The 20,587-nt window shown below is 46.7% G+C and overlaps 1 protein-coding gene across 7 annotated transcripts in view; it reads left to right on the forward strand.

Annotated features, from left to right (window-relative positions):
- The window catches only part of LOC123147009 (CBS domain-containing protein CBSX2, chloroplastic), a 44,763-nt gene extending 26,218 nt beyond the window's left edge, over window positions 1-18,545 (forward strand). Inside the window, exons 6-9 of one of the 7 annotated variants that reach the window (XM_044566264.1) lie at window positions 15,526-15,641; window positions 15,749-15,806; window positions 15,886-15,989; window positions 18,311-18,538. In XM_044566264.1, the coding sequence (XP_044422199.1) occupies window positions 15,526-15,641; window positions 15,749-15,806; window positions 15,886-15,960 (249 nt within the window). In that variant the 3' untranslated portion in view covers window positions 15,961-15,989; window positions 18,311-18,538. Of the gene's footprint in view, window positions 1-13,241; window positions 14,273-15,525; window positions 15,642-15,748; window positions 15,807-15,885; window positions 16,194-18,300 lie in introns of those variants that run through there. The other 6 variants (XM_044566263.1, XM_044566265.1, XM_044566266.1 and 3 more) reach the window with 6 other exon arrangements.
- The last annotated feature ends 2,042 nt before the right edge of the window (window positions 18,546-20,587 follow it).

A 20,587-nucleotide genomic window follows, 5' to 3' on the forward strand; every position in this document is an offset into this window, starting at 1 on the left:
TCCCAAGTCGGGGCGAGCTTGTGTGGTTTCTGTTGGTCAACTCGAAGAACCAGATCTCCCTTTTGAAAGGCTCGACCCTTCACATTTCTGGCATGGAATCGATGCAAATCTTGCTGGTAAATGGTCGACCGGATCAAGACCATCTCTCTTTCCTCCTCCAAGAGATCGACTGAATCTTGCCGGGCCTGCTCTGCTTCCTCTTCGGAGAAGAGCTCGACTCGGGGTGCGTTGTGGAGCAGGTCACTTGGCAAAACTGCTTCGGCTCCGTAAACCAAAAAGAAAGGAGTTCGTCCAGTCGACCGATTAGGAGTTGTCCTCAAGCCCCACAGAACTGACGGAAGTTCATCAACCCAAGCGTCTGCTGCGTGTTTGAGATCACGCATCAGTCGGGGTTTCAATCCTTTGAGAATTAGGCCATTGGCTCTTTCTGCTTGTCTGTTCGACTGCGGGTGAGCGACCGAAGCATAGTCGACTCGAGTACCCTGAGAGGGCAGAAAGCTCTGAATTCATCGGAGTTGAAGTTCGACCCGTTGGCCGTGATGATGCTGTGTGAGACTCCATATCTGAACGTCAATTCTCTGATAAAACTGACAGCGGTGCTAGCATCAAGGTTCTTGATAGGTTTAGCTTTGATCCATTTGATAAATTTGTTCGACTGCAACGAGCACATGAGTGAAGCCGCTCCTGCCAGTTCTCAGTGGTCCAACCATATTCAGTCCCCAAACAGCAAAGGGCCAGATGAGGGGGATGGTCTTCAAGGCAGACGCTGGCTTGTGAGACATGTCGGAGTAAAACTGGCAGCCTTCACATCTGTCGATTATATCTTTCGCCATTTCATTTGCTCGTGGCCAATAGAATCCAGCTCGGTATGCTTTAGCCACGATGGCCCGGGAGGACGCATGATGACCACAGGTCCCCAAGTGGATGTCATTGAGGATCATTCGACCTTCTTCTGATGTTATGCATTTCTGACCGACTCCAGTCACGCTTTCCCTGAACAACTGTCCTCTTATCACAGTAAAGGCCTTGGATCGACGGACGATCTGTCGAGCCTTTTCTTCATCCTTTGGGAGTTCTTTCCTGAGGATGTACGCAATGTAGGGCACCGTCTAGTCGGGAGTAATGGCCATAACCTCCATGATCAGGTCGACCACGGCTGGGACCTCGACTTCAGTCGGATCTGTGGCGCTCTTAGGTTGCGGGGGCTCTTCAGTAAAAGGATCTTCCTGAACTGTCGGCGAGTGAATATGTTTCAAAAACACATTGCTGGGGATGACTTCTCTCTTGGAACCTATCTTTGTCAAATCGTCGGCTGCTTGATTTTTCAGTCGGGATATGTGGTGGAGTTCTAACCCCTCAAACTTCTTTTCGAGCTTTCTCACTGTGTTGCAGTAACCAGTCATGGCTGGGCTTCTGATGTCCCACTCCTTCATCACTTGATTAACTATCAAATCTGAGTCGCCATAGACCATGAGGCGACGGACGCCGAGTGAAATGGCCATGCGCAACCCATACAAGAGTGCTTCATATTCTGCTTCGTTGTTGGAGGAATCAAAGTGAATCTGGAGGACATATCTGAGTCTGTCTCCTTGGGGGATACCAGAACTACTCCATCACCAGAATCGTTCAGCATCTTAAATCCATCAAAGAACATGGTCCAGTGCTCAGAGTGAACTTGAGTCGGTAGTTGCTGTTCGATCCACTCGGCGAGGAAATCTGCTATTGCTTGGGACTTGATGGCTTTCTTTGCCTCAAACTTGATATCCAGGGGAAGGAGTTCAATCGCCCATTTGGCCACTCGACCAGTTGCATCTCTGTTGTGCAGAATCTCTGACAATGGAGCGTCGCTGACGACTGTAACAGAGTGATCTGAGAAATAGTGTGCAACCTTCTTCGTGGTCATGTAAATCCCATAAACAAGCTTCTGATAATGAGGATATCTCTGCTTTGACGGGGTCAGGACTTCAGAAATATAATAAACTGGGCGTTGAACCTTATAAGCTTTTCCTTCTTCCCGCTCGACCGTAAGTACTGTACTGACGACTTGTCCAGTGGCTGCTATATAAAGCAGTAGATGCTCTTTGCTGATTGAAGCAGCAAGCACCAGCTGGGTGGAAAGCAGGGCTTTTAGCTCTGCAAACGCTGCATCAGCTTCTGGGGTCCACTCGAACTTGTCTGATTTCTTCATCAGTCGGTAAAGAGGCAGCGCCTTTTCACCGAGGCGAGAAATGAATCGACTTAGGGCGGCCAAGCAACCAGTAAGCCTCTGGACATCATGCACACGCACAGGGCGCTTCATTCGAAGTATATCGCCTACTTTCTCTGGGTTAGCATCGATTCCTCGTTCGGAAAGAAGAAAACCGAGTAACTTTCCGCTTGGAACTCCAAACGTGCACTTTGATGGATTGAGCTTGATATCATACCTTTTGAGGTTGGCAAAGGTTTCAGCAAGGTCAGTCAGTAGGTCGGAACCTTTACGTGACTTGACCACAATGTCATCCATGTATGCTTCCATATTCCGACTGATCTGAGTGAGCAGGCACTTCTGAATCATCCGCATGAATGTGGCTCCGACGTTTTTCAAACCGAATGGCATTGTGACGTAACAGAAGCACCCAAACGGGGTGATAAAAGCTGTCTTTATTTCGTCGGCTCCATACAGACGGATCTGGTGGTACCCGGAGTAGGCGTCCAAAAAGGACAAACGCTCGCACCCTGCAGTCGAGTCGACTATCTGGTCGATGCGAGGGAGAGGAAAGTGATTTTTCGGGCAGGCCCGATTGATATGCTTGAAATCGATGCACATGCGAAGTGAGTCGTCTTTCTTTGGGACCATGACAACATTGGCTAATCACTCGGAGTGGTAAATCTCTCGGATAAACTCAACTGCCAAAAGCCGAGCCACCTCTTCCCCGATTGCCTTTCTTTTCTGGACGGCGGACCGTCGAAGATGTTCTTTGACTGGTTTCACCTTCGGGTCGACTCGCAAACGATACTCAGCCAGTTCCCTGGGAAAGATGTCCCAGTTCTCACGGAGGAACTGGATGAGCGCTTCCTATTTGGAGTCGAGTGAAGCCGAAATGTGAGTCGGAGCAGCATTGGGATCTGTCGGGTGAATTTGAATCGGCTTCGTTTCACCAGACGATTGGAATGCTGAATCTGTGGCTGGCTTCTTGGCTCGCAGCAAGTTACTCGGATCTGCATTTTTCTGGTATTCTTGCAATTCTACCACGGACATCTGGGCATCGGCGATCTTTGAGCTCTTCTGGAAGCATTCTTCCACCTTCCGATTGCCAGAGATAGTGATCACTCCTCTGGGACCAGGCATCTTCATTTTGAGGTACACGTAACATAGTCGAGTTATAAATCGTGCATAAGCTGGCCTGCCCAGAATTGCATGATAAGCACTCTGAAAATCCACAATTTCAAACGTCAACTTTTCTTTACGGTAATTTTTGGAATCACCGAAAACCACGTCGAGTGCAATCTGACCGAGGGATGCAGCCTTCTTGCCTGGAATGACACCATGAAAACTCATATGGCTTTCGCTGAGTCTGGACATCGGAATGCCCATTCCTTTCAACGTTTCTGCATACAGTATGTTCAGGCCACTGCCACCGTCCATCAGGACCTTTGTCAGTTGAGTGCCTTCGACCACCGGGTCGACCACAAGTGCTTGCCTCCCAGGGGTGGCGATGTGCGCTGGATGATCAGACTGGTCGAATGTAATGGCAGTCTGCGACCACTTCAAGTAACTGGGTGTCGCCGGAGCGACCATGTTCACTTCCCTGTTGATGACTTTCAATCGATTTTTGCTCTCAACGTCAGTAAAAATCATCAGAGTGGAATTCACGTGGGGATAACCATCGTCATCCTCTTCCTCATCCTCAGCCTCGTCTACCTCCTTCTCTTTTTTCTTGGGCTGTTTCTCTCGGAACTGCTGGATTAGGAGCCGACACTGCCGAGTGGTGTGTTTCGGGTAAATGAAATTATCTTCTTCATCTTTTTTGGTGTGGATATGGCACGGCAGATCCAACACGTCATTTTCATCTTGATCTTTTACTTTCTTGGGGTTCCACGGCCCTTTGGGCTTCCCCTTGAACTTTCCTTGAACCACAGCCAAGGCTTCACCCGGAGCAGCTGGCTCGGCCTTGCGCTTCTATTTTCGACTGGAGTTTCCTCCTCCGGCTTCGTGGACGACTGCTTTGTGCTTGCCGCTCTGGAGTCACTCTTCTTCTTCACCATTGGCATATTTGGTGGCAATTTCCATCATCCGAGGCAGAGTCATATTTCCTGTCCGTCCGAATTTCATATTCAACTCCCTATAGCTGACGCCTTCCTTAAAGGCACAAATTGCCTGATGATCTGACACATCTTCTATCGTGTGGTGTAGGGTGATCCATCTCTGGATATAATCCCTCAAAGTTTTATTCGGCTTCTGGACACAACACTGTAACTCTGTCAAACCCGCCGGTCGTTTGCAAGTGCCCTTGAATGTTCTGACAAACACTTGGGCGAGATTTTCCCAAGTATAGATGCTGCCAGGCGCTAACTGATTCAGCCATACTCTAGCTGAGCCTTCCAGCCTTCCAACAATCAGAGGAAGGTGTTTCATGGCCACTTCATCATTATGCCGCCAATCTGGACAACCACTCGGTAGTCTTCAAGCCAAGTGTCAGGCTTGGACTCTCCGGTGAACTTACTAACTCCAGACGCCAACCTGAAGTTGGTGGGAATCACCGCAGCTCTGATAGCTCTGCTGAAGCACTCTGGACCAGAGACATGCACCCTGTTGCTGGTTTGTGGACCTCCATCATGGCCCTCTTGGTGAGCTCTGTTTCTGTCGACCAAGTCCTGCACGAGAATAGATCTCGCATCAAAGCCTGGCTCCCTGGGGTCGATTGGAATACCTCGCCCAACACTGTGAGGGCGTCTGTCTTCATGCTGCCGAGGCATGTACGACCTGCTCCTCGGGGGAGGCGTGGGCATTCGACGTCGATCATCACGATCGACTCAGCGATCATACTGCTCTCGGTTTCTGTACTGATCTCGTCGATCCCCACGTCCCTCACGCCTCGGAGGCGATCTTGGGCTATGGGCCGACTGAACTGTATCTGCCATCACGGATCTGCTGTGGATCCTATCCCGCGACTGAGATACAACTGTATTCTGCTCTCCCGCTGCCCGGAGCAAGGCTCGGATCTGCACCAGACCTCGACCAGCTTCTGACTGGGAGGGTTGGATCGACTCCGCTATCCGGGCAGCAGCAGCTAGATTCTGGATCGGGGTTCGGTATACCTGAGTTGGAGGTGGAAAAAATTGGCGCCGACTGGACTCAGGAGCACGTTGTCGAGCGCGATCGTCGAGTGCGCGCTGGAGGTTCTCCGGTCGATTGCGCTCAGCCAGATTGGCCAAGCGCGCCTGCTCCAAGGCCTGGGCCTCGGGGGTTTCTCCAACTATAGGAGTGTGCAGGGCATCCATGTTCCGGCGACGAAGTTCTTCCCTCTGCTGTGAGGAGAGAGGTTCGGGGCGGTACTCCTCGTGAACGCGCGACGGATCGCCGTTCCCGTCACCTCCGTCTTCACGATTGAAGCCAGGAGGACTGCGTGGTCCATTGACCATCAGGATTTCCGCCGCCGAGTCATTGCTGCCGCACTCGGATGCGGTCTCTACGGAGCCAGTCGACAGATCGAACAGGCCGTAGAGATTCGTCGGGCTCGATCGCCGCGACTTGAGGGGTGGCCCATTGGCGGGCCACCGCATGCTTCACCCACCGCTGAAGCCTCGACCGACCGGTGCGCTTGCTCCGGCGGGTCGCAGGGAGGGGGAAAGCTGCTGGAGTCGACTGGTACTGGTCGACGGTTGCCGCAGGAGGACGCCGCGGACGCACGCGCGAAAGTGCACCATGTAAGCGTTGCGCTTTGGCCTCATGATCAGTTACCGTGTCTCCAGCAGCATTGGTGAGAGAAGCAATACAATTAGATCTATGCTGAATGGTAGCCAAGGCATGAAAAAATTGTGAGTTTTCACTCCCAAGAATAACCCATTTGATTTTACCCCTCTTCTGCCAATGAACCTTTTGTTGTTTCAATAAACTGAGGAGCTGTGCTTTAAGGTCCATTCTAAGAACCGTTTCTGTATCAATAAGCACTCTGTAATTTTCAAGGGCATCCAACATTGCTACTAGGGCATTGATATCTGAAATATCTTGCTTGAGATTGGATAAAGTTTGGCCCAAACCTTGAGATTTTTCCTGAGAATTTTCATCTTTGCATTGAGTCTTTTGGCTGCATCTGCAAAGTGTACTTCGTGTCCAAACTGACTCTACCAGGGGCAGGAATTGGTCATGTTCCAGCCATCTATTCTCAAATCTGAAGAGATTACTCTTGGGCATAGAGGTTTGTATGTTGATGACAAAGGGAACATGATCAGAGGTGGTCATGGCCAGAGGTAGTGCCAGAGTATTAGGGTAGGAAAGGGTCCAGGCTGGTGAGGTGAAGAACCAATCCAATCTTTCAAGAAAAGGAGCAGTCTGCATGTTACTCCAGGTATATTTCCTACCCTTTAAAGGTACTAGTTAAAGGTATGTCCACTAGGCCAAGTTTACTGATGACTGCATTAAACATAAGCATCTCATTGATACTACCCCTGGTTTTTTCCTAGCATCAAAACTTCTGATGAGATTGAAATCCCCTACTAATAACCAATCTGCCTCTTCAGGAATTTGAATGCCATCAAGCCATGCAAGAAATTCAAGCTTCTTATTATCTTGACAAGGAGCATATATGTTAGTTAGGGTCCAACATGAGCCACATCTGGTCGATTGAAAGCCAACTGAGAGGCTTTGTTTTCGAGTCGTTCGACTAGTCGACGACTAGTCGATGAGTCGCTGCTCCAGGTTCGACTCACACTCTCGACTCGACTCCTGGCATGAGTCGAGCGACTCGAGCGACTAGTCACGACTAGTCGCTCTTTCTGGGTCGAGCGACTCACTTAAATTGAGCCCAACTGTTATATGTTTTGTTTACAGTATGGGCCGGCCCATCTCCCCTGGAAACCTAGATCGATCATCCCCCACCCCCTCCCCCTCCCCCCGATCCAACCCTCTCCAGCCGCCACACCCCCTGCTGTCGTTCCCCTCCTCCCCTCCTATGGTGTGCTCCTCCCCTCCTCCCCTGCTACTGTTGTTCTCCTCCCCTCCCCTCCCCTGGTTGCTGCTCCTGCTGTTGTGCTCCTCCCCTCCTCCCCTCCTCCCCTGGTTGATGTGGCTGCTGGTGTGCTCCTCCCCTCCTCCCCTCCTCCCCTGGTTGATGTGGCTGCTGGTGTGCTCCTCCCCTTGTTGCTGCTGCTGCTGTTGAGCACTTGTGCTCCTCCCCTCCTCCCCTGGTTGATGTGGCTGCTGGTGTGCTCCTCCCCTTGTTGCTGCTGCTGCTGCTGTTGAGCACTTGTGCTCCTCCCCTGGCTGCTGCTTAACTCACGTCGACTCGTCGTCATGTCGACTCATCGACCATGAGTCTAGACTAGTCTAGAGTCGCCCCCCTGAGCGACTCGTCGACTCATCGACTCGAAAACATTTCTGAGAGGGCATATTCGTTGAGCACTTCTCCAGAAAATTGAGATGAGGCCCAGACAATTAGTAATCCTCCTGATGGTAAATAAGCAAAGCAATCAAATCTGGCTAGGCAGAATTTTCTGATGAAGGAAATGTCTATAATTTCTTTGTTGATTTCCTGAAAACAGACCATAGAACAACCACTCTCATCAATCTTATTCTGGATATGCAGCCATTTATCTGGAGAATTGACGCCTCTTATGTCCCAGTTAAGTACTTTCCAAGCTTGCTTGGTCATTGTGAACAAATAGAGGGAGTGGGGTGCACAAGGGTACATAGCAATGACCTGAGAGGGACCAGGCCAAGGCAACAACATATACAAACTGCAGATAATCATCATAGTCACATAGACCTTTAACTGAACATAACTGGAAGGCTAAGTAATAAGCCATAGGATAACAAAGGAAGCTGACTAGAGCTGCAGTTCCTCTTTCCTTCACTGCCTTCTTCTTGGGGTTCTTCTTGGTCTTGGCATCATTAGGAACCTTCTTGGATGTTTTCTGCTTCTTCTGCACTGGAGGCTTGCTCTCCACCATCCCAAATTTATCATAGAGGCTCTTGACCACCTTCTTGTTAAGTGGAGGAGCATCTGCAGCACATGCAAGACAATCTTTGTCAAGGCATGTCTTACCCTTGTAGCCCCTGGCCAGTTGCTTGAGTCTAGCACTCCTAACTTCTGAGACCACTAGGGGAGTTTTCTGTTGCCTTTTCCTGATGTGCACCACAGAAGTACTAAAATGCTCCACTTGCACAACATGAGAGGATCTAAGTGCCTGTGGGGTGGAATAACCCTTGGTAGCATTCTGTCCAGCCAAAAACAGAGAGCACACTGATGGGGCTTCTGATGGGCAGCCTTGAGGGACCAGAAAAACTGAAAAGACAGTCCATTTGAATTGCCTTCCTGGATTAACTGCCAAAGCTTCGATTGGAGAATATTTTTTACCCACACAAAATCCTCAGATGACAGCAATTTAGCTATGAAAAAGTCAGTCCAAGATACTGGAACAGACAGACTGGGAGTTTGGTAAAGCAGGACAAAAGTGTTTCTCCCTGGCAGCTCTTCCTTCCTGAGAGAAGACAGCAGTAAGCTGGAGATTGTCTGCAGTTTGAACCTCTTTGTCCTGGGTCTGAACAACATTCTTCTCCAAATCAGCTTGAACAGGATTGCCTATAGCAGAGGAGAGAGTGGCATGTGTTGTCATTGCAATCTGAGGTGTTTCAGTAGCTGCACAATGAGAAGACAAGGTGTAGAATAGGTTCTGACTCAAGTAGCACCTCATGCTTTGCATCTGCAAAACGATGTAGGGTAGGAACCCTAATCGGCCGATCTTTCACGAAAGGAGCGGATCTTGCGATGAACACGAAGAACACGAGGAGGAAAACGAGGGGAAAATCACAAGGGGAACACAAGAGAACAGTCAAACCAACAAGTATGATCACACATGCGCTAGATCCATGAACACAAAGGAAGATACGAGATCCAAAGTCAACAACGGACGATACAAAGGTAGCCGGTCTTCTCCGTGAGGAGGTCTTGAATCCACAAGGGGATCTTCCCTTAGAGGGGTCTTGAATTCAAAGGGATCTTCTCTGAAGAGGGGCCACGGTCTCTCTCGTGGAGTAGATCCGATGTGGATGAGCAATGATCTATCTCTAAATATGAGCTAAACCAATGCTAACCCTAGTTAGGATGAATATGAGATCTATTTATAGTCTTAGTGCAGATGGGGGGCGAAAGGAGGGGGTACATGGGCTTCGAGCTCGAAACTGGACACAGCCAGGTATCGGACGTCCGCCGGGGGCCGGTCGTCTGGTGGCTCACGGGCGTCCGGTAGTAGCCGGTCGTCCGCTGGTTCTGGCTCGGATGTGGAAGTTGCGGATTTCCGGAAGGGGCCGGTCGTCCGGTCGCCGGACGTCCGGTGGCGTCGGACTTCCGCTCGTTTGGCTCGGGTGCGGTGTCGCCGGTCGTCCGGTCCGGGCCGGACGTCCGCTCGCTGTAGCTCGGCTGGGGCTTCAGGCTCCGGTCGTCCGGTCCCGGCCGGTCGTCCGGTGGCTGGGGCTTCGTCCGCAACTCTTCTTCTTCTTCTCCGTCTTCACGCCCATCTTCCTCTTCTGATCCTCCTTGCTCCTTGGCTTCTTCATGGCCAACTCCTTGATACCTGAGTATGCACAATGTCTCCGTTTGAGGCTCTGTTTTTAAGGCGTCCCGCCTTGGACGCTTAGGCGATAAGGCGCCCCGCCAGCGCCTTACAAATATGCCCGCCTTAGGCGCTTAGGCGTCGCCTAGGCGATAAGGCGCCCCCCCCCCCCAAGCGCCTTAGATCGCCTTACCGCCTTAAAAACATAGGTTTGAGGTAGTAGTCATGTCTCATGTGCATCGAAGTGGAAATGTGAGAGGAGAGATGTCACCTTGGTTTCGAGAGCTCTTGCACGTGCTCGTGTCATGGGTCCAAGTGGTGTTGTAGGAGATGTAGTTGGGTCCATAGGGATGACCTTGGGATGCTCCGCATCATCTCCCCTCCCTTGGGGAAGATCCGTCCTCGGATCAAATTCTTCATCACCATGAAAGGGCGAGAGGTCCTTGACATTGAAGATATCGCTCACTTTGTACTTGTCGCGTGGAAGGTCGATCTTGTAAGCGTTGTCGTTGTAGCGTGCAAGCACCTTGAAGGGTCCGTCCGCTCGTGGTCGAAGTTTGGACTTGCGTTCTTGGGGAAAGCGGTCCTTGCGAAGGTGTAGCCACACGAGATCACCAATGTTGAAGACCATGGGGTGCTTGTTGATGTTGAGCTTGGTCGCAAGTCGTTGTACTTGGCGCTCGATAGTATGTCTTGTATCTTCATGCACCTTCTTGAGATGGGTCACACGTGCACTTGCGTCCAAATTGATGCGCTCTTGGAGTGGTAGAGGAAGAATGTCCAATGGTGATAATGGGTTGAATCCGTAGACAACCTCGAAGGGGGACTTGCCGGTTGTTGAGTGTGTTTGCTCGGTTGTAGGTGAACTCGGCGATAGGTAGGCACTCCTCCCACTCCTTGATGTTCTTCTTGATGAGTACTCGAAGTAGAGCGGAGAGTGTGCGGTTGGTCACCTCCGTTTGGTCGTCGGTTTGTGGATGATACGCCGTGGAGAAGAGTAGCTTGATTCCGAGCTTGGCGCATAGGGTCTTCCAAAAGTAGCTAAGGAATTTGACGTCGTGGTCCGAGACGATAGTCTTTGGCACTCCATGTAGACGCAATATTTCTCTACAAAAGAGATTAGCAACATGTGAAGCATCGTCTATCTTGTTGCAAGGAATGAAATGTGCCATTTTAGAGAAACGGTCCACAACGACAAATACCGAATCCTTCCCATTTCTAGTCCTAGGCAAATCAAGTACGAAATCCATGCTAATGTCTTCCCATGATTGATATGGAATTGGGAGAGGCATGTAAAGGCCATGGGATTGAGCTTTAGACTTAGCTTTGTGACATGTAGAGCATCGGTTGGTGAAGCGGTTAACGTCACGAAACATCTTGGGCCAATAGTAGTTCTTGGAGAGCGTGGCAAAAGTCTTGTCGCGTCCAAAATGTTCCATTAAGCCTCCTCCATGAGATTCCTGCAAAAGCAACAAACGAAGAGAAGACTCGGGGATGCAAAGCTTGTTAGCTCTCATAAGATATCCATCTTTGATGTAATAGCATTCCCAAGAGGTGTGCGTCAAACACTTGGCATAAGGAGTAGCAAAAGTAGGATCATGCTCATACAAGTCTTTTATATGCTCAAAACCAATGACGTACAATTCAAGTTGAGTAACAAGCATGCATATGCGGGAAAGGGCATCCGCCACAATGTTTTCCTTACATTTAATGTACTTGATGACATAAGGAAAAGACTCAATAAATTCACTCCATTTAGCATGACGCTTGTTCAACTTGGTTTGGCCCTTAAGATACTTGAGCGTTTCATGTAGGGTAGGAACCCTAATCGGCCGATCTTTCATGAAAGGAGCGGATCCCGCGATGAACACGAAGAACACGAGGGAAACGAGGGGAAAATCACAAGGGGAACACAAGAGAACACTCAAACCAACAAGTATGATCACACATGCGCTAGATCCATGAACACAAAGGAAGATACGAGATCCAAAGTCAACAACGGACGATACAAAGGTAGCCGGTCTTCTCCGTGAGGAAGTCTTGAATCCACGAGGGGATCTTCCCTTAGAGGGGTCTTGAATCCAAAGGGATCTTCTCCGAAGAGGGGCCGCGGTCTCTCTCGTGGAGTAGATCCGATGTGGATGAGCAATGCTCTATCTCTAAATATGAGCTAAACCAATGCTAACCCTAGCTAGGATGAATATGAGATCTATTTATAGTCTTAGTGCAAATGGGGGGCGAAAGGAGGGGGTACATGGGCTTCAGGCCCGAAACTGGACACAGCCAGGTACCGGACGCTCGCGGGGGGCCGGTCGTCCGGTGGCTCACGGGCGTCCGGACGTCCGGTAGTAGCCGGTCGTCCGCTGGTTCTGGCTCGGATGTGGAAGTTGCGGATTTCCGGAAGGGGCCGGTCGTCCGGTCGCCGGACGTCCGGTGGCGTCGGACTTCCGCTCGTTTGGCTCGGGTGCGGTGTCGCCGGTCGTCCGGTCCGGGCCGGACGTCCGCTCGCTGTAGCTCGGCTGGGGCTTCAGGCTCCGGACGTCCGGTCCCGACCGGTCGTCCGGTGGCCGAGGCTTCGTCCGCAGCTCTTCTTCTTCTTCTTCTTCTTCTTCTTCTTCTTCTCCGTCTTCACGCCCATCTTCCTCTTCTGATCCTCCTTGCTCCTTGGCTTCTTCATGGCCAACTCCTTGATACCTGAGTATGCACAATGTCTCCGTTTGAGGTAGTAGCCATGTCTCATGTGCATCGAAGTGGAAATGTGAGAGGAGAGATGTCACCTTGGTTTCGAGAGCTCTTGCACGTGCTCGTGTCATGGGTCCAAGTGGTGTCGTAGGAGATGTAGTTGGGTCCACGGGGATGACCTTGGGATGCTCCGCATCACAAAAGTAAAAGTCCCCTCCATTGCAGCACAAGGCAAATAGTCCAACTTTCTCTGGTGAGAGAATAGTGCAGTCAGAGGCAGAGCATCATAATCCACTTGCTGTTCAAGTACCACCATACTAAGATGGATGTTGTTCATAATAATATTGCCAGCTTGCTGGACTGGAACATCAACTAGCTTTTCATTTGGAACTCCCATGCCCACCTGGAATGCATTTGACGGAATCACTAGAAGTGTTCTCTTGAGTCAGAACTGAAGGTCACAGTCAGATCACTAATGGCCATCTCCACCACAGGAACATTAAGATCCAGATCATTGGCCTGCACTTCATGAAGAATTGGTTGAATAGGAGGATGATTATGAATCACAGGATTAAGCATCTCTTCCAGTTTCTGGAATTCCTCCTGATTGAGCTCATGAGCCCCTGCTATAAGATCACTGATCTCCAGGAAATCTCCTGGTACATGCTGCCGTGGGTTTTGATTTAAGTCAATAACTGGTCCCAAGATATGATTAACATTCTGACCTGCAATATTAACCTGATCCTGCAGATTAGGGTCAGAATTATGCTGTAAATGCTGATCATACTGCTCCTCGTGCCCAATTTCAGCAGGCTGAATCCCTGGCTGATCATCCCATTCTGGCCAAAACTGCTCCTCATGCCCAATGTCAGCAGACTGAATCCCTGGCTGATCATCCCTCCGGCCCAGATGGTTTACCGGTGCTTTTTTCAGAGCTTGCTGGAACACCATCAAATCAGATGTCATGGTGGTGATTAACCTCTTCTCCAACCTGCAAATGGCTAACTTTCATTGGCTCAATTTGCCAGACATTGTTTTGATCCCCAAGAAAGAGTCTGAGCCGTGTACTACCTTCCATCAACGTGTCTAAAGGCATTAAGAAGAGTCTAAGCAACAAGATGAAGGCTTTCCTTTGGGGCTGTACCGAAAGGATTTATGGTGGAAAATGCAAGGTTAATTGGTAGCATGTTTGTCGTCCAGCCGATCTGGGAGGGCTTGGAGATCTCCACCTCGGCAAGTTCTCCTGCGCCATGAGCCTCTGCTGGTTGTGGCTTGTTTGGACATCCCGGAGTGGCCTTGGGTTGGTCTCGATCTCCATTGCTACCACTCCGCTGGTTGTGGTTTGTGTGGATTTGAATCTAGTTTCATGTTATTCTTTATGCGAACATATTTTTTCATATTCTCTGGAAAAGAGATGCGGAATAACATCACTCTCAGTCTTGCAGAATTTTCAGAGTGATATTTATAAAACCATCTGTCTAGTTTTATTTTGTAATATGGTTCAATCGTTTCTTTTCCATCGTGGACACGTGTACAGCAGTGTCCTGCTTTGTTTATGAATGGTTCGGTCTTCTGCTGGATCGTACCTGTTTGTACAACTGTGGAGAAGTATATAGCAGTATCTTGCTTTGTAGATGATGGAACATGATGCAGACGAGGAGCACATGGAGGCGCACCTCCCTGTAATTCGAACCATTGGGATGCAGACTGAAATCGTTTTAGTTTCCCTATTGAGCCAATACAGTTTTAATACAAACAAGTATGACTCGCATGACATTGTAGAGAAGTAATGATGAGTTAAGAGCAAATACAATAGTGGGCTTATAGCCTGCTTACATGACATTTTTGTTTATGTGGAGGAGAGAGATGTGAAAAAGTAAGGAAAGTGGGTTCTCATGCAAGAGGCTAGCTATATGCGTATTTTTAGGCAAATACAATAAATGTGATGAAAGAGAAAGAGAGAAGAGAAAAAAAAGTAGTAATGTAATAGCCAACCTTATAGCCCACACTATTGTATGAGTGGTTATAGATGATGGCTATGGATGACATGATGGCTTACAACAAGCACCTGGCTATATTATTAACCATGTTTTAATAAATGAAAACAAACGACTGCATGCAATGTAATCAGTGTTAATTCATCTTTGTTGGACCATGAAGATAAAAGCAGGCAACATTAGTAGTAACATAGCTTTTTTACATGAGAAAAACTTAGTATGTAGTTTTTCTAGAATTATTATCACAAAGTTCTTGGGTTTTTACTAGGAATAAAAAGAAAGACGTGATTTTGTGGAATTTGTATCATGATTTTTCCAAGAGTTACTCAATCCACATATACTAATCTTTTCTAGTATATGGATTTCTCATTCTTTTTTATTTGAAATTTTAACAATCACTCAGTCCACTATTTATTAGTTACCCCATGATGCGATTCTTAGTTTTATAGAAGACACATAACTTCATGAAAATATATTTGATTTAACATTTACTAAATCTTGAAAATTATTTAAATGCATTAAACATAAATTATTTTTAAAGTTGAAGCCATATTACAATTTTAAAATGGGTGCAAAAACATAAACTTGTGATATTTGTAAAGTTGAAATAATATTGCAGTCTAAAAGCTTGGTACAAACTGAATATTAGATGTGTTGCATGATTCAAAACTCTGGTCTCAACAAAATCCACATGCATGTGATTCATAAGTTAATGATGATGTCGTTGTTCGTTGTCGGGGGTTGGCACAGGAGCATGGGGATGAGTGAGCCAGGAGGGGATAGTCTGTGCAAGGAATACCTCCTTATACTACTTATACAAGAAAATGTAGAATGAACTATATTAAAGAATACACCATGCTAATATAACGGTGCAAATCCCTATGCATATTGAATGGTGAGATATCACAGGAGGTAGCCTGCATTTTCAATGGAACATCACCAAATCATTGGTAACCAGTTAGAAAAAGAGTAAATGACATTGGCGCGAATCAGAATGCAATGAGTTCTCCAAGCATGTGTATCTGCATGCTTTGTATTAGTATATATTGTTTATTTTCATGCTTTTCTCTGATTCTACTCGAACCCCTGCCTGTAGACTTTCCATCAGATACAAAAGCTCTTAAGCAAAACCAATGGGAAAGTAGTTAGTGATGTTATGACTTCTGCACCTCTTGTGGTGCGTGAAACTACTAACCTTGAAGATGCTGCAAGGTACGTGTACATCACTGATTGGTTTCCAGAGATTATATGGACCAACTTGTATGTTAATGTTTCTTAAAGATAACTTAATTAGATGGTGGTGATATTTTGGCATGCAGGTTACTTCTTGTTACTAAATACCGCAGGCTGCCAGTAGTCGACAGTTCGGGCAAATTGGTGAGTGGGCCAAGCCTTGCTATTTTTCTCCTTTTCTTGCTCTAGTTAATTTATCTTAAAACAAACTTCGGTTTGTAAGGTTGGAATCATCACAAGAGGGAACGTCGTCAGAGCTGCTCTTGAGTTTAAGAAAAATGTTGAAGGGAGTCTTTGAAGTGGAACTGTAGATGATCCTTTCCGAAGGTGGAACTTGAACATATTGCTAGTAGGCAAGCATACTGAAAAAATTGTTTACACAACATGCTAGTTTAATTGCAGTTGGGATACATGTATTGTGAGCATCATGCATCATCCTTAAATTTCAAAATTTTGAATTGAGGGAATTTTCAAAGCCTCTGCTAAATAAAGGGCAAAGAACCCAAAAAAATGCATTCAATGTTTCAAAAATGCCTTTAAAATAGTTCTAAGAATTTTGGCGAGTTATATATCAAACTAAAATTTAGGAACATTTTTGAGGAATTATTTTTGGGACTTTGACTTTGAATTTAAATGATATTGTATTTGTATTTGTATTTATATTATATAATCAGAATATAATTTTAAATAATTTATGTGCCTTTGGATAATTCTACTGTGCAACATAAAAATATTCAGGGGAATTTTGTCACTGGGTTTGAATTTGTTATATTTGAAAACAATGACAAAAGAAATAAATAAAAGAAAACATAAAGAAAATAAGGAAAAGCAGAAATTGTACCTGGTTTACCTGTGCGGCCTAGAACTGTTGTAGTTGAGGCCCAACCCAACTCCCCATCGTCCCCTACCTCTTAGTAGGAGCAGCTGCGTGTGCGCACGCGCATGCTCACGGCCACCTCCTCCTTGCTTGCTTTCCCGCCCATGCCTCCTCTATCCTCTTCCTCGCTCTCTAGCCCTTTCGTCTTTCCTACTGCTCTCTCTCTCTCTCTCTCTCTCTCTCTCTCTCTCTCTCTCTCTCTCTCTCTCAGCCTCGAGCACCCTCAGAGAGCATCGTCGCAGCCATCGTGCAACCCACGCCTCGCTCACATGTCCCCGAGCTCTGCCTCGACTTCGCGCGCCTCTTCGCCCAGTCACGCAAGGCCGGACGCCCGGAAGCGTCGCCATTGAGCTCGTCCCTGCCGCCTCTGTTCGAAGACCGCTGGCGTTGATCCAATGTCTCCAGCGTCTCCTCCACCACATCGAGCATCTCTTTGTGACCGTTGTGAGCTCCTCTACCGCTCCTCTCTCTCTCCCCGTGCTCGATTGTGTTGCATAGCCGTCGCTTCCATCAAGCCCGATAACTCCTCGCCGTCGGCTTTGATGTTGCCGTAGCCACAGCCGCCATCACTTGCGTCTGAGTACTGGAATGTGCTCAGCACCTCCCTAGCAACCCGCGGAGCCCGGATACGCTCCGTAGTGCCAAACCGAGCATACCCATAGCTCCAGCCGCCGCATACCTCAGCGTCGGCGCTGTTTTCGGCCACTTCAAGTTGCATCGCCATGATATGCTTATTCATTCATGCTTGCTTGTTATGCCCGCTATGCTTAGAGTTGTGTCAGGTCTGATTCATCCGGGATGAATTGGAATGATGGTGAACATGTCTTACTGTGTGAGGGCTAAATGTGTGAACACGGTTTGGTAAAAGTAGCAATGAGAGGCCATGTAGAAGTGCATGGTGGGTTGTCTCATTGAGACCGTCTTTAAGAACTAAGTCATGCGTATGTTATCCAAGAACAACTATTACCACACACTAGGCCCTGAAATATGACCCCACTCGACTTATTAGTCGCCTTGATCTCTGTCCAAGAGTTATAACCAGTTTCTAGTGTTTATTGGTTGTGCTAGGGGCCGTGCTTAGCGCTGACCAAAGGGGTAGGCTTTGATGTGGCAGGCACTTTGGCACGGTGTACCAAGCGTAGTACCATCCGACGAGGTGGACTTGGGAACCCTATACACATCGTTTGAGGTCGTAATGGAAACATCGGTCGGACTTCCATTGCAGGTCAGTTCTCAGATAGGCGATAAACCTGGACTAGAGTCTTGTGTGGTTAGTCAGGTTGTGGTCTACACCCATGCCGACTTTCGCTTGGAAGTCTACCGAGCACATGTCTTGTGCAGGCGCTAAATGGTGCAAACATGTGTGAAGTACACCCCGCAAAGTTATAAATGATCTATTCGAATAGTCGCATCCTCGGATATGGACTACTTGGAGACTTATATGGTTCATAGACAACTTAAAAGGATACTCTAAAATGCGCAAGATAAGCGTGAGTGCTATGGACGGCCTTCTCAGAGGGAGACGGGAGCGGATCCATAATGGTGTATTGATATGGTGAATATGTGGACTCGTGTGCACTTTCTCACCTCAAAAAAATTACTGATAGTCGTAGTACAAGATAGCCACTGAGTTAAAGCTGGCTTACTGCAGTTAAACTCCACTATCCCTTTATTGATACTGATGCATATGTAGTTAATTTTGATGTAAGTCTTGTTGAGTACATTTGTACTCATGTTTGCTTAATTTATGTTTTTGCATAGGAGACTTCAGGCTCATTAGTAGTTTCACATGGGCTTGGATGAGTAGCTTGGGAATCCCAGACGGAGGTATGGTTTCTTTGGAGGATCTTGTAGGTAGACGAGCTTCTAGCCTTCTTTCTTTCTAGCCGTCTGTCCTCAGACAGGTTTATGCTTCGCTTGTTGCTTGTATGACTTTGTATGTTGGGTCATGAGACCCATGTTTGTAATATCATGTTTTATATATTCCAAAATAATTCTCTATTGATTTTTAGGTCATTCCGAGAACTTTTATTTCTGCATAAAAATAACACCATGGCAATTCTGCTGAAAACAACGTCAGTCTGGGTTAGTTCCATTCAAATCATGCAAGTTAGAGTCCAAAACAAGGGCAAAAGTGTTTGGAAAAGTAGATACGACGGAGACGTATCAACTCCCCCAAGCTTAAAACTTTGCTTGTCCTTAAGCAATTCAGTTAATAAACTGAAAATGATAAAGAAAAACTTTTACAAATTCTGTTTGCTCTTGTTGTTGTAAATATGTAAAGCCAGCATTCAAGTTTTCAGCAAACATTATGAACTAACCATATTCACAATAACACTTAGGTCTAATGTTTACTCATATCAATGACATAATCAACTAGCGAGCAATAATAATAAATCTCGGATGATAACACTTTCTCAAAACAATCATGATATGATATGACAAGATGATATCTCGCTAGCCCTTTCCAAGACCGTAAAACATAAATACAGAGCACCTTTAAAGATCAAGGACTGACTAGACATTGTAATTCATGGTAAAAGAGATCCAGTCAAGTCATACTCAATGTAAACTAATAGTAATGGATGCAAATGACAGCGGTGCTCTCCAACTGGTGCTTTTTAATAAGAGGATGATGACGCAACATAAAAATAAATAGATAGGCCATTCGCAGAGGGAAGCAGGGATTTGTAGAGGTGTCAGAGCTCGGTTTTGAAATAGATATGAATAATATTTTAAGCGGTATACTTTCATTGTCAACGTAACAACCGACAGATCTCGATATCTTCCATGCTACACACATTATAGGCGGTTCCCAAACAGAATGATAAAGTTTATACTCCCCCTCCACCAACAAGCATCAATCCATGGCTTGCTCGAAACAACGAGTGCCTCCAACTAATAAGAGTCCCGGGGGAGTTTTGTTTGCAGTTATTTTGATTTGATTTGCATAAAGCATGGGACTAGGCATCCCGGTGACCAGGCATTTTCTCGTGAGTGAGGAGCGGAGTCCACTCCTCTTAAGAATAACCCGCCTAGCATGGAAGATATAGACAACGCTAGTTGATACATGAGCTATTCGAGCATACAAAACAGAATCTTTATTTGAAGGTTTAGAGTTTAGCACATACAAATTTACTTGGAACGACAGGTAGATACCGTATACGGGTAGGTTTGATGGACTCATATGGAACAACTTTGGGGTTTATGGAATTGGATGCACAAGCAGTATTCCCGCTTATTACAAGTGAAGGCTAGAAAAAGACTGGGAAGCGACCAGCTAGAGAGCGACAACAGTCATGAACATGCATTAAAATTAATCAATACCGAATGCAAGCATGAGTAGGATATAATGCACCATGAACATAAATATCGTAGAGGCTATGTAGATTTTGTCTCAACTACATGTGTGAACATGTGCCAAGTCAAGCCACTCGAATCGTTCAAAAGAGGATACCACCCTATCATACCACATCACAACTATTTTAATAGCATGTTGGCACGCAAGGCAAACCATTATAAGCTCCTAGCTAATTAAGCATGGCATAAGCAACTACAATCTCTAATTGTCATTGCAAACATGTTTATTCATAATAGGCTAAATCAGAAACGATGAACTAATCATATTTACAAAAACAAGAGAGGTCGAGTTCATACCAGCTTTTCTCATCTCAATAAGTTCATCATATAATCATCATTATTGCCTTTCACTTGCACGACCGAATAGTGTGGATAATAATAATAATGCACGTGCGCTGGACTAAGTTGGAATCTGCAAGCATTCAATTCAAGAGAGAAGACAATGTAATATGGGCTCTTTATTAGATTAACAATAATGCATATAAGAGCCACTTAACATTTTAATCATGGTCTTCTTCTCTCGACCCCCAAAGAAAAGAAACAAAACTATTTACACGGGAACACTCCCAACAAGCAAAAGAAGAACGAGAAATCTTTTTAGGTTTTCTTTTTAATTACTACCACTACAAGCATGGAAAGTAAACTAGCTAAAAAGCTACAACTAATTTTTTTATTTTTTTCTTAAGGT

This window comes from Triticum aestivum, chromosome 7A (assembly GCF_018294505.1).
Source record: "Triticum aestivum cultivar Chinese Spring chromosome 7A, IWGSC CS RefSeq v2.1, whole genome shotgun sequence".
In the NCBI taxonomy this organism is placed as follows: domain Eukaryota; kingdom Viridiplantae; phylum Streptophyta; class Magnoliopsida; order Poales; family Poaceae; genus Triticum; species Triticum aestivum.